Below are 12970 nucleotides of genomic sequence, written 5' to 3' on the forward strand. Positions count from 1 at the left end.
ACACTCATAGGTTTGTTTTTCTATCCTTGTGGGGACCTTATCCGACCCAGAAATCCATGCTGCCTAAACCGAACATTAACCCTAACCATAAGCCAACCCTTAACAAACCCTAGGTCAAACAATTACACATTTATAGTGGGGACCGATTTCTCTGTCTCCCTCTATCACGCACACAAACCCAAACCCAAACCCAAACACACACACACACACACACACACACACACACACACACACACAAGCACACACGCACGCACGCACGCACGCAACTAGTTTAATGCAGCATGTTGTTGGGTTCATACGACTTTACTGCCTCGCGAGACTCTTCTCCAGTTACTTGCCCCTCCCCGAATCTTGCTCTTTCCGCACCTGCGCAGCTCTGTCCTGGCCTAAAATTATAGCTAACCAACACAACTTTCGGCTTTCTCCATTTTCCCGTCCTCTAACATGTCGGATTACAACACAGTACCGCCACCCGGGGCTGGTGCTTCTCTAGGGGGACAGCCAGCTATCGGGAACGGTGGAGGAATAAAAAAAGATGCCTTTGCAGACGCAGTACAACGAGCCCGGCAGGTGAGAGAGTAGTGTAGCTGGACATGCTAGTAGTGACTGTGAATCTGGGCAGGGAGGACAAAATGTGCCTCTGCACTGGTTTCGCGGTGGTTTCTTAATGTGTTTAGCGAATTATATACATTTTTGTCATGATAATTATAGGTAACTAGTTAGTAATTCAGCATGGTTAGAACAAAGTGGATTTGAACACTCACTTCCAACTCCGATAATGTTATGCTGTTTTCAATGCATTACCCCCCCCCCCCCAACCCCCTTTGGGGTTAGGGTTGGTGTTGTGGTTGTGTAGTTAAGTACCTCAACTTAAGTTTTTAAATGGTTGTATTGACTTGAGATACTTAGTTATCAACTGTTTGTGTTGACGTCGAAGGTGCGTTATGCATGCCACATCACGATGATAGACAGGAGGATGTCGAGCCATTCCAAAAAAAGGATATCACTAACCTGCCAATGTTTGCTGTCATATTTATTATTATACTCACATAACAGCTAGCATCAACCAATATGTTTGGTGGCATATCAGTGTCTCGCTAACTAGTTAAATGAATCAAATTGACAATGATATGGTCTATTTAACATTGAATATAGACTTAAGTGACTTCCTACTTTTTTTTTATATATAAGATTGCTGCCAAGATTGGTGGCGATGCAGGGGTAACCGCTATGAACAACAGCAATCCCACAGATGGGTTTCCCTTCACAGCACAGAAACGTCAGCTGGATGACCCAGGTACATACATACACACACACACACACACACACACAGGAACTACCGTTTTTTTAACGTTTTTTTAATTTATTGACAGATCAACCAGAGAGCAAGAAAATGGCCCCACAGAGTGACATGGATTCAGCCACTGCTCTGTGTAAGCATCATGTTTGTCAAGTCCATTGATGGTTTGTAGTAGGTGTCTGTGACAGTACAGTGACTGTCTGGCCACTGCCCTTGTTTGCCCACTGTGTTTGTTTTTGTCGGGTCCTCATGTTGTGGTCGGTTGGTCGGTACATTTTTCTCTTTATTTATTTTCTAATGATTTGTTTTTATTGTCACAGCAATTGGAGCCCAATTGGCAGCTTTGGCTCAGCAGAGGTAAGTCATTATCCAAAATGTGTAGCACTGTAAGTCTATTAGCTGAAAGGAAAAAAGCATTGGGAATAGAAATTGAAATTGTGTAGTTCTTAAAACTAAATAGTGACAGTATGTTGATTGTTCAGATAAAGAACTCCTATGCTTGGCTTCTGTCTTCCAGTGTCAGACCCACAACCACGTCAGAGGAGTACAGTGTTCCTGATGGCATGGTGGGGCTCAGTAAGTACACTTCCACCTGCTTAATTGTTTTTTGTATATTGTGTCCATGTTTTGAATTTGAACAATATTGGACTCAAAGTACTAACATCAGAATCAATAGAACAACTCATCCCTTGTCCTCTCCATCAGTCATTGGCCGAGGTGGAGAACAGATCAACAAGATCCAGCAGGACTCGGGTTGCAAGGTTCAAATAGCCCCAGGTGTGTGGGACGTACTTCCTTTTATCTTAGTGGTTGATATTTAAAGCCGAGCTGGAGTGGAACTCCCTTGGTTTCGGTGTTCTGTGTTCCTGACGTTTGCCTGTTTCCAGACAGTGGAGGTTTACCAGAGAGGAGCGTGTCTCTCACAGGGACAACAGAATCCATACAGTGAGTGAGATGTTACTGGCTAGTTGAGGCATGTTTGTGTGTTTGCATGTGTATCTTGCCAGTATCTATAGCAGTTAATGGATGCCACTCATCAGCTGACTTGACTGCCCCTCTGCCCCCCCCCCCCCCCCCCTTTCTGTCTAGAAAAGCAAAGATATTATTGGATGAGATTGTGTCTAGGGGGAGAGGAACACCCCCCTCGTCCTTTCACGAAGCGACTAATGGGCAGAGTGGCTCTGTGCAGGAGATGATGATCCCTGCAGGCAAGGCTGGCCTGGTCATCGGCAAGGGAGGAGAGACCATCAAACAGCTACAGGTGCTGCTACTACTAGACACATATAAGGGCAGGATCCACAAATTCCACATACATGTAAATGTTGCTTAAAGAGTCCTGTTAGTATGTACAAGTTGGAAAAACCCTAACTTGCCATCTGCGCCAGAAATACTGTGTGCCTTCTTGCTGATCCACTGTACTCCTTAGTTTGGATTTGGGAGGTGATCTAGGAATGTGAACTATTGTGCTGAAATGATGTCTGAGCTCAGAATCTTAATGATTGGTGTGTGTTTTTTTTTTTAATTTATATTTTATGTCGACCACTGTGTGATATCTGTGAGTGATTCATTGGCAAGGGTTGGTTGACCAGCGCTGAAAATGCCCTCTGCGTCGACAGGAGCGAGCTGGAGTGAAGATGATCCTGATTCAGGATGCGTCTCAGGGAGTCAACATGGACAAACCCTTGCGGATCATCGGAGAGCCATACAAAGTTGAGGTAAGACATGAATAAATCCATGGGCTTGCTACATTTGGGTTGTTTTTATTAGAGCATGCGTAGAAATACAAGCTAAAGAAGTCGAGGTACAATTTTTGTTTTATTTTGCTTTCTTTTCGTATACTATGTACAATTTCCATATTCACGTATAGTCAGGTTCAGTATTATTAGTACACTTTATATGAGCAACAAAAATTGCATTAAAATAAATACAAAAATGTCTAAGCTATTATGTATCTTAAAGAAATTGAGAGTAAATGGAGCACAATATTGTATTATATTGAATTAGCTGGGGTTTGACACACAAATACCTCATCCTTGTACTTCATCCACAAATGTGCAGGATAGAGCAAACTAGAGATTCCCCTGCCAGACGAGAGTGTTGACCTCTTTAGATGGGTCGTTTTCACTGTCTAGTACAGGTCTGAAACTCTACATTATAATGCAAAGCTTGAGATGCCATTATGATGTAATTTTTATGATGTCTTTACTGGACCGTGTAAGCGGAGCCGGCCAAGAAGAGTGAATGTCTCTTACTTACTGACTGAATGAGTGACTGACTGACTACCTCTTGTTAAATAGAGTAGTGGTTAGAGACGCGGACTGGCAACTAGAAGACCCGTGTATGAGCCTCGTCATAGTAAAATAAATTATGCATTAGGATTTGTTCAGGATAGACAAAAACTACGCTGTCTACAACCTTCAGTAGCTACGTTATAGTAAGCATATATTAGAACACAACCCCTTGCGCAGTAAAAGGGGTTTTCACAATTTTCTCATTGTTTCACTTGATGAAAAAGTCAGTTATCATCACATATTGATAGTTATTGTATCAATGTCACTCATGAATGAAAGAAAAATGAACGTTGTGCCATGAAATGAAATAGCCCAAAACCAATTATGCATTAGAATTTGTTTAGGATGGACAAATACTTTGCTGGATACAACCTTCAGTAGCTACGTTATAGTAAACCTAAAATAAAACTGTATATGGTTATATTGCAGCTATTTCTGGTGGACTTTCGAAGTGTGCACCCGTGCATGCTTTTTGGGGTAATAAAGACTACAACCTCTTGCGCAGTAAAAGAGGGGTTTCTACGATTCTCTCGTCTTTTCACTAGATGAAAAAGTCAGTTATTGTCACCTATATGGGTAGTTATTGTGTCAATGTCATTCACGGATGAAAGAAAAACAAATGTTTTTGTGCCATGAAATGAAATAGTTTTGGCAGTGTAAAAGTCATCTTCAGTCTCGCTAGCAATTGCTAAATTCTTGTGACTATTCCAATTAGTAAGTTAGTAGATACTAGTAAGCCTATTACTGGCTAATAAGCTGTTAAAATGGCCAGTGGCAAAAGCCATACAGTTCATAGATGCTATTTGTGGTGGACGTAAACTTAACCTCTTAATCATTGTTTCATTTTAAATCCATTCTGCTGGACTACAGAGCCAAAACAACCATATTGGTCACTGTCCAAATACTTCTGGACTGCACTGTATATTGGTTAGTGAATATTGTCACACATTTTACAAAGGTGACACTGTAATCTGTCACCTTTGAATTAGGTCCTGCAACACTGCACAAAGATAGTTTGGTAGCATATTTTGGTGCCTCACTTACCACACCTTTCCTCATAAAGACAAAGTTGAATGTAAAAATCTTGCCTGTATATTCACAGCAAGCCATGGAGTTGGTGCAGGAGATTTTGAGGGAGAGGGATCACCCCAACTTTGGAGAAAGGAACGAATATGGCTCCCGTGTGGGAGGAGGAGGCATGGACGTAAGTAAAAGAGCGCATGTGTGTTGTGTGTGCGTGCGTGCATGCATGCTTTTGTTATCTGTATGGATTGGGCGGTTTCCTACAAATAGATGTTGAAAAAGTCACAGTGGATTTTAAAACTTAACAGATAAGGGTACCTTGGGAAATATTTTGCGAAATTGACAACTTACATAAACATATACGTTTCATACGAACAATGGCATGGGAATTGGTTTTTACAATGATTGGCGTTCACATGATTACTAAACATTTGAAATCTAAAATGCATCTATCACAGCAACATAATGTTGACTGACTGCGTAGGTCCCAGTGCCGCGACATTCTGTGGGAGTGGTAATTGGTCGCAACGGGGAGATGATCAAGAAGATTCAGAATGATGCTGGAGTTAGGATACAGTTCAAACCAGGTAAAATATTTTCAGAATCATGGCATATGAAGTACTGCTGCCAGCGTTATAAAGTAATTAAGTGAGTTTCTTGAGCGAGCTCAAAACCCTGTTTGAGGAGCTGAAATGATATATGTGCATGGGAAATTGATAGAAGTTGCACATCTGATCTTTGCTGTGGGTGGCATACCAAATTCCATGGCACTCATCAGCTTTTATTTGCAATTGTGCAGTCTCAGCTTATGGTTTTAATGTCGGCTGGAAATCTAAGGTGTTGCTTTAGTTACATTTAATTACTTATTCAAGAAACAAATCCGGACAGTGACTGCTACGCAACGAGTTTCCACAGTTGACGTACAACTTGCATGACTTGTCTACTGACAAGCTCTGTGGAGAGGGAGTGAACGGCTCCGTTGATATGTCCTGTCTGTGCAGATGACGGCACCGGCCCAGATAAGATAGCCCACATCATGGGTCCTCCAGACCGCTGTGACCATGCTGCCCAGATCATCCAGGAGCTGCTGCAGAGCATCCGGGTCAGGGAGGAGGGAGGACGAGGGGTACGTACAGCCCTCGCTCATACGAAGTAGTACAGAGTCAGGCTCAGTGGAACACTGGAAATAGCATAGTGTTTGGAGTTTGGCAACTACCTCTGCCAGACCTTCTCAAATAGGGCTGATGGATTGCAAAGAGAGTTGAACGGTCATTAGGGTGTGGTTTGATCCTTGTTATTGGAACATTGCAAAGAAATGGACATCATAACCAAGAAAAACTCAATGCTGGAGCAGTCACATAATTCCCCATACAGTACAAATTAGTGTTAATAGGAGGCAAATACCCTCTGAGGCATAACATTATATAACTGATGCGTAGCATTGACTGTAGCATTTCTAGGATGTAAATATAAATATGAATTGCATTAATAGACCCATTTTTGTCTTCCCAGGGCCCCCCTGGGCCTCCAGGAATGCCCCCAGGCAGTGGAACAAGGGGCCACAGCCGAGGGGGCCAGGGGAGCTGGGGCCCCCCTGGTGGCGGAGGTGGGGAGATGACCTTTTCCATCCCTGCCCACAAGTGTGGCCTGGTGATAGGGCGGGGTGGGGAGAACATCAAAGCCATCAACCAGCAGACTGGGGCCTTTGTGGAGATCTCCCGCCAACTGCCCCCCAATGGGGACCCGAACTTTAAGCTCTTTGTCATCCGGGGCTCCCCACAGCAGATCGACCACGCCAAGCAGCTCATCGAGGACAAGATCGAGGTATGCAGGCTTCCTGCTCAGGGTAAGGAAGAAGGGCCTAAGGATGGATGGGTCTGTAGTGTTGGCAAACTCCTTGGAGAAGTGGACATGGTCCCTCATGCACAATCGTTGGAGTCACACTGTTTATACGTCTGCTGTGTTCACCACGGATGGGAACATTTCAAAACAGTTTTGGTTATGTTTTGTAGGGTCCTCTCTGTCCTGTTGGGCCCTCAGGCCCCATGGGTCCTTATAATCCTGGTCCCTATAACCCAGGAGCCCCTGGACCACAGTGAGTTGAAACTGGAAACACTGATGTTTGTCAGACACTGGCTTTCACTACCTTCTAGAGGCTGAACTATTGCATTACAATGGTCCAGCCATGCATGGGGGGGATGGGTCTGAGTAGTAACTATCCTCTCTCGTTCTTTCCAGTGGGGGTCCCCCCGGTCCTCATGGCTACCCACCACAGGGCTGGGGCAACACTTACCAGCAGTGGCAACCCCAACCCCCCCACGACCCCAGTGAGTTGCCGGCAACATTTTACGTGAATCACCTTGACTGGGAGATGAGGCTACGTTGGGATTATTCCCCTGGATGGCCTCTTTCATGTGTTTTTTTTTATTTATTTTTATGCTGTATTCACTTACGTGCAGGCAACTCCTAGCCTAGCGGTGGATTTTTCTACTGTGGGTTGATCTTAGATGTGTAACGGTACACACACACCGCATGACGGTACACACACACCGCACGCCGGTACGGGGCCGCTTGGTTCAGACTGTCCCGTGGATGAAAAAGAAATAAAAACAATTCAAGAAGCGTTTTGTAAAATGCAAAAAAAAATGGAACAAGACAATTTTAGATTTTTTAAACTGAGAATTCTTTTTTAACCTAAATATACTTGATAAGAAAGATTTTTTTGCAGTGTAGGTTTACAGCTGGGGATAATGTAAGCTTGAGACACCCCATTTATGCAAACTAAGCTAATTTATCTATTCGTCATGAGTCACAAGTGCCCATTTGGATCAGCCTTGTCGTTTAAAAAAAAGCAACAACACAAAGTTGTCAGTCTTTGGTCCCAGATCTTTTTCTGGGGCCAAGCTGGCTGTTAGTGGTATATCACCCCAGAACAATTAAACCCTCTGTGATGGGAGATGGACTTTCAGTGGTTTTCAGTGGTTCTGTTGATAACCAACCTCCCCTCATGTGTCTCCCCCTGGTTTCAATGCACTGGCAGGTAGCAGGGCGAGCTCAACACTATGAGGACCTCACCTCCAACTGAAATCTTTTTTAGGCAAGGCACCAGGAGCTGTGGACCCCAACGCGGCCTGGGCAGCATACTATGCCCAGTACTACCAGGGGGGGCAACCGGGGGGAACAGGCCAGCCCCCCGCCAACCCTGCCACTGGTGGTGGTTCTGCACCTGGATACCAGGCCCAAGCCGGCCAGACCCCTGGAGGCCAGCCTGACTACACCAAGGCCTGGGAGGAATACTACAAGAAGATGGGTGTTGGTGAGTTATTTGTGTTATCATTTCAATTTGTTATAGTGTAGTATGGCATGGGAAGTAGTGATTTAAAATGTATGTATTTAAAGGAATTATAGAATTTATAGACCTGTGTAATTACCCTTTAGCCGCTCTTATCTCTACATACAGTGGGGAGAACAAGTATTTGATACACTGCCGATTTTGCAGGTTTTCCTACTTACAATGCGTGTAGAGGTCTGTAAATTCTATCATAGATACAACTCAACTGTGCGAGATGGAATCTAAAACCAAAATCCAGAAAATCACATTGTATGATTTTTAAATAATTAATTTGCATTTTATTGCATGACAAGTATTTGATTACCTACCAACCAGTAAGAATTCCGGCTCTCACAGACCTGTTCGTTTTTCTTTAAGAAGCCCTCCTTTTCTCCACTCATTACATGTATTAACTGCATTTGTTTAAACTTGTTACCTGTATAAAAGACACCTGTCCACATACTCAATCAAACACACTCCAACCTCTCCACAATGGCCAAGACCAGAGAGTTGTGTAAGGACATCAGGGATAAAATTGTAGACCTGCACAAGGCTGAGATGGGCTACAGAACAATAGGCAAGCAGCTTGGTGAGAAGGCAACAACTGTTGGCGCAATTATTAGAAAATGGAATAAGTTCAAGATGACGGTCAGTCTCCCCCTCGGTCTGGGGCTCCATGCAAGATCTCACCTCGTGGGGCATCAATGATCATGAGGAAGGTGAGGGATCAGCCCAGAACTACACGGCAGGACCTGGTCAATGACCTGAAGAGAGCTGGGACCACAGTCTCAAAGAAATCCATTAGTAACACATTACGCATTCATGGATTAAAATCCTGCAGCACACGCAAGGTCCCCCTGCTTAAGCCAGCGCATGTCAAGGCCCATCTGAAGTTTGCCAATGACCATCTGGATGATCCAGAGGGTCATGTGGTCTGATCTTTTTGGTTTAAACTCCACTCGCCGTGTTTTGAGAAAGAAGGACGATTACAACCCCCAGAACACCATCCCAACTGTGAAGCAGGGAGGTGGAAACATCATTCTTTGGGGATGCTTTTCTGCAAAGGGGAAAGGACGACTGCACCGTATTGAGGGGAGGATGGATGGGGCCATGTATCGTGAGATCTTGGCCAACAACCGCCTTCCCTCAGTAAGAGCATTGAAGATGGGTCGGGGCTGGGTCTTCCAGCATGACAACGACCCGAAACACACAGCCAGGGTAACTAAGGAGTGGCTCCATAAGAAGCATCTCAAGGTCCTGGAGTGGCCTAGCCAGTCTCCGGACCTGAACCCAATAGAAAATCTTTGGAGTGAGCTGAAAGTCCATATTGCCCAGTGACAGCCCCGAAAACTGAAGGATCTGGAGAAGGTCTGTATGGAGGAGTGGGCCAAAATCCCTGCTGCAGTGTGTGCAAACCTGGTCAAGAACTACAGGAAACGTATGATCTCTGTAATTGCAAACAAAGGTTTCTGTACCAAATATTAAGTTGTGGTTTACTGATGTGTCAAATACTTGTCATGCAATAAAATGCAAATTAATTACTTGAAAATCATGTGATAGGAGGCATGTGATTTTCTGTTTTTTTGTTTTAGATTCCATCACTCACAGAGTACTATGATAAAATGTTGACTTCTACATGCTTTAAGTGGGAAAACCTGTAAAATCGTCAGTGTATCAAATACTTGTTCTCCCCACTGTAGGTTTCTCATTTGTTGTTGTGGCGTATAGCTGTCTTTTCTAAGCTCATGATACAGAAGATCTAAAATTGTTTGACAAAGTTGTACTCGCTTGGTGGAATCCAGTTCCACCAAGTGAGTTGGCACCGTTCAGGACCTCTGTAGAGTCACCGTCCTACAGAGGATGGGCACCTGGCCGGCGCGGTCTGGGGGTGGGGGGTTGGTAATGGACCACAAATTTTCCCCGCCTTGTCACGCTCTTGAAAAACGGGGGTAAAAGACATCTTTAAAATAGAGATATATATTAAATCACTTCTCCATACATATCACGGTCTCCTCTGCCTCTCCAGCCCAGGCAGGAGGCTCTGCAGCGGGGTCGGGAGCAGCCACTGGTGCCACTGGTGGAGGCCAGCAGGACTATAGTGCAGCTTGGGCGGAGTACTACAGGCAGCAGGCTGCCTACTATGGCCAGCCTGGACAGACTCCAGGACAGCCTGCCCCCCCTCAGCAGGGCCAGCAGGTAAAGTTACACTAGTACAGTGCCAGTAGAAAGTCTACATCCTGTACCTCGTATTTGAATTTGCTTGATTTCATTAAAAACGAGTTCTTTTGTTTGACATTCTCCGAAACCTCTGGGTGAATATATTACTGGTTATAATGGAGTTCTGTCTTTATTTATTTCCCTGCAGACGCAGTGAGAGGCCACGGTTGAGACCTGCATAGAAGAGAGAGAATTAAGGATAATTCTACTTAATCCAACCAGTCAGCAGAATCTGTACATTTAGATTTTTTTAATGCTTTTTTAAAATTTTTGGTTCTTAAGGAATTCTGTGCTGGCAGTCCTTTCTCCTTGTTGCCCCATGTCTACCAATGCACCACTTTTTGATAAAAAGAGAACAAAAAAATGAACATTCCAGTGCTTGGGCCCAGGAGTGGAAAAATGGGACAGATTTGCAGGGTCATTCTTTTATTTTGGTCCCTGGAAACGTCCCTTGTTTCTCTCTATCTGTCAATCAAGACAGAGGAAGAGGCAAAGCGAGAGGATTTATCACCTTGCAAAATCTGTCCATGTTATGCAGATAATTAAGCAACTGAGGTTTTGTAGGGGGAAAAGGGAGGGCATAAATGTTGAATTTCGTCAAGATTAAAAAGTAATTGCTATTTTGATACGTGAGGCTTATTGATCTAATACCAGTTTGGTAATGTTTAGGTTTAGGTTGTTGCTAGTGTCCTGGTAATGTGATAACTGTGCCATCCCTGCATCTTTGACAAGAAAACTATTCACATCCGTTGTCCCTGTTGAATGTTGACATGGACTATGCATTTTTGTGAGGCTAGCATTTCACAGTTGACGAAATCACCCCGCCCCCCTCCCCGAATTGAAAAATTATTAAAATAAAATGTATAAACCAATCCAAACAGAGGAATAGGCAGAAGCTTAACAGCTTGCTGTTTCCGGTCGGTGGACAACAAATCTAATTTTGTGGAGGCAGTGACACAAGCATCTCATCCATTATTTCCATCTTTCTATAGTCACAAATCTGAATCAGGAAAATTCATGTTGGAGAATTGGAAACATTGAAACCCAGATTGATGTCCTGACATGACTATCACTCCACCAATGACAAATACTTTTCACTATTTAACCAGGGGGGAAAATGCCTATTTAATATATTTACTTATAGTCCACCACTACTAATCCTGTATTTACCAAAATGAACATTGATTTCTAAATGTTTGCATTAATCTGACTGATTGAAGGGGGGGGGGGGCATCTGCTTTTGAAGATGATTTCCTTTTTATTTTGCACCATATATTTCCGTGTGAGAGACACTGTGTGTGTGTGTGTGTGTGTGTGTGTGTGTGTGAGAGACACTGTGTGTGTGTGTGTGAGAGACACTGTGTGTGTGTGTGTGAGAGACACTGTGTGTGTGTGTGTGAGAGACACTGTGTGTGTGTGTGTGAGAGACACTGTGTGTGTGTGTGTGAGAGACACTGTGTGTGTGTGTGTGAGAGACACTGTGTGTGTGTGTGAGACACTGTGTGTGTGTGTGTGTGTGTGTGTGTGTGTGTGTGTGTGTGTGTGTGTGTGTGTGTGTGTGTGTGTGTGTGTGTGTGTGTGTGTGTGTGTGTGTGTGTGTGTGTGTGAGAGACACTGTGTGTGTGTGTGTGTGAGAGACACTGTGTGTGTGTGTGTGTGAGAGACACTGTGTGTGTGTGTGTGAGAGACACTGTGTGTGTGTGTGTATGAGAGACACTGTGTGTGTGTGTGTGTGTGTGTGTGTGTGTGTGTGTGTATGAGAGACACTGTGTGTGTGTGTGTGAGAGACACTGTGTGTGTGTGTGTGAGAGACACTGTGTGTGTGTGTGTGTGTGTGTGTGTGTGTGTGTGTGTGAGAGACACTGTGTGTGTGTGTGTGTGTGTGTGTGTGTGTGTGTGTGTGACACTGTGTGTGTGTGTGTGTGCGTGAGGGACAGACACACGGTGTGTGTGTGCGTGAGGGACAGACACACGGTGTGTGTGTGTGTGTGTGTGTGTGTGTGTGTGTGTGTGTGTGTGTGTGTGTGTGTGTGTGTGTGTGTGTGTGTGTGTGTGTGTGTGTGTGTGTGTGTGAGGGAGACTGGGTGTGTATAGTAACCTGAAATCATTCCCCAAATAATTTTTTGGGACAGATCCCCACTAGAAAATGTAAACAAAACACAGTTTCCAAGAGGTTAGGTTTAGTGTAAAACTTTTGTGATTGTTAAAATTGGGGTTTCTTCTAACTTAAGGCATTGGGGTTATGTTAAGTTTAGGTGTAAAGGTTAGGGCAAGGGGATTGGGAAAATAATTTTCTGGGTTATGGTTAGATTTCAGTTCCCCAGATTAATAGAAAAACAAATGTGTGTGACTATGTGCAGCGTTAGAATGTCCCCACAAGTAATGAGAAATGTGTTTGTGTTTGTCTGGTTGCAAACTTCAATGACTGTGGAAAGCTAGTTGACACAGCCATGGGTATATTACCAAAATGGGAAGTTGACTACTGTGTACATCACCAAACGCTAGTCTGTTTAACCTATTGCTCGGGAGATTAATAGTAGTTTTCCTTGCTCTGCTGTCGTATACTTTGTGTGTTTGGTTTTTATTTTTCAATTACTTGTTTTGATTAACTTCATAATAAAAGAGCTCATGATCTCCCACCAGTTATATTATGTTTTAATCACTTTTTGAAATTGTGGCCAGTTTTCCCTGCCTAGGAAAAAACATTGGCCATGGTAATAGTTGTTATAGTACAAGGGTCATGTTCATAAGCTGGGATCAATTGTAGGCACTTTCAAACTATTGTTTTCAGTTGCAAAACATTTTGGT

General features: G+C 43.8%; 1 protein-coding gene across 2 annotated transcripts; it reads left to right on the forward strand.

Moving 5' to 3' along the window:
* Nucleotides 1–341: 341 nt before the first annotated feature.
* Nucleotides 342–11031, forward strand: LOC105013140 (far upstream element-binding protein 2). 2 transcript variants are annotated; one of them, XM_010874469.4, is made up of 18 exons: nucleotides 342–570; nucleotides 1192–1297; nucleotides 1374–1433; nucleotides 1621–1657; nucleotides 1818–1876; nucleotides 2006–2077; nucleotides 2188–2245; nucleotides 2390–2561; nucleotides 2917–3015; nucleotides 4694–4795; nucleotides 5099–5201; nucleotides 5616–5740; nucleotides 6127–6438; nucleotides 6627–6709; nucleotides 6853–6941; nucleotides 7712–7930; nucleotides 9972–10141; nucleotides 10311–11031. In XM_010874469.4, exons 1-18 carry the CDS (start codon nucleotides 445–447, stop codon nucleotides 10317–10319), a joined length of 2001 nt encoding a protein of 666 aa, XP_010872771.1. In that variant the 5' UTR covers nucleotides 342–444; the 3' UTR covers nucleotides 10320–11031. The 2 variants fall into 2 exon arrangements, with proteins under 2 accessions (XP_010872771.1, XP_010872772.1); XM_010874470.3 differs by lacking the exons at nucleotides 9972–10141; nucleotides 10311–11031 and having other exon boundaries at nucleotides 7655–7743.
* The last annotated feature ends 1939 nt before the right edge of the window (nucleotides 11032–12970 follow it).

The sequence above is a fragment of the Esox lucius genome, chromosome 11, assembly GCF_011004845.1.
Source record: "Esox lucius isolate fEsoLuc1 chromosome 11, fEsoLuc1.pri, whole genome shotgun sequence".
Taxonomy (NCBI): domain Eukaryota; kingdom Metazoa; phylum Chordata; class Actinopteri; order Esociformes; family Esocidae; genus Esox; species Esox lucius.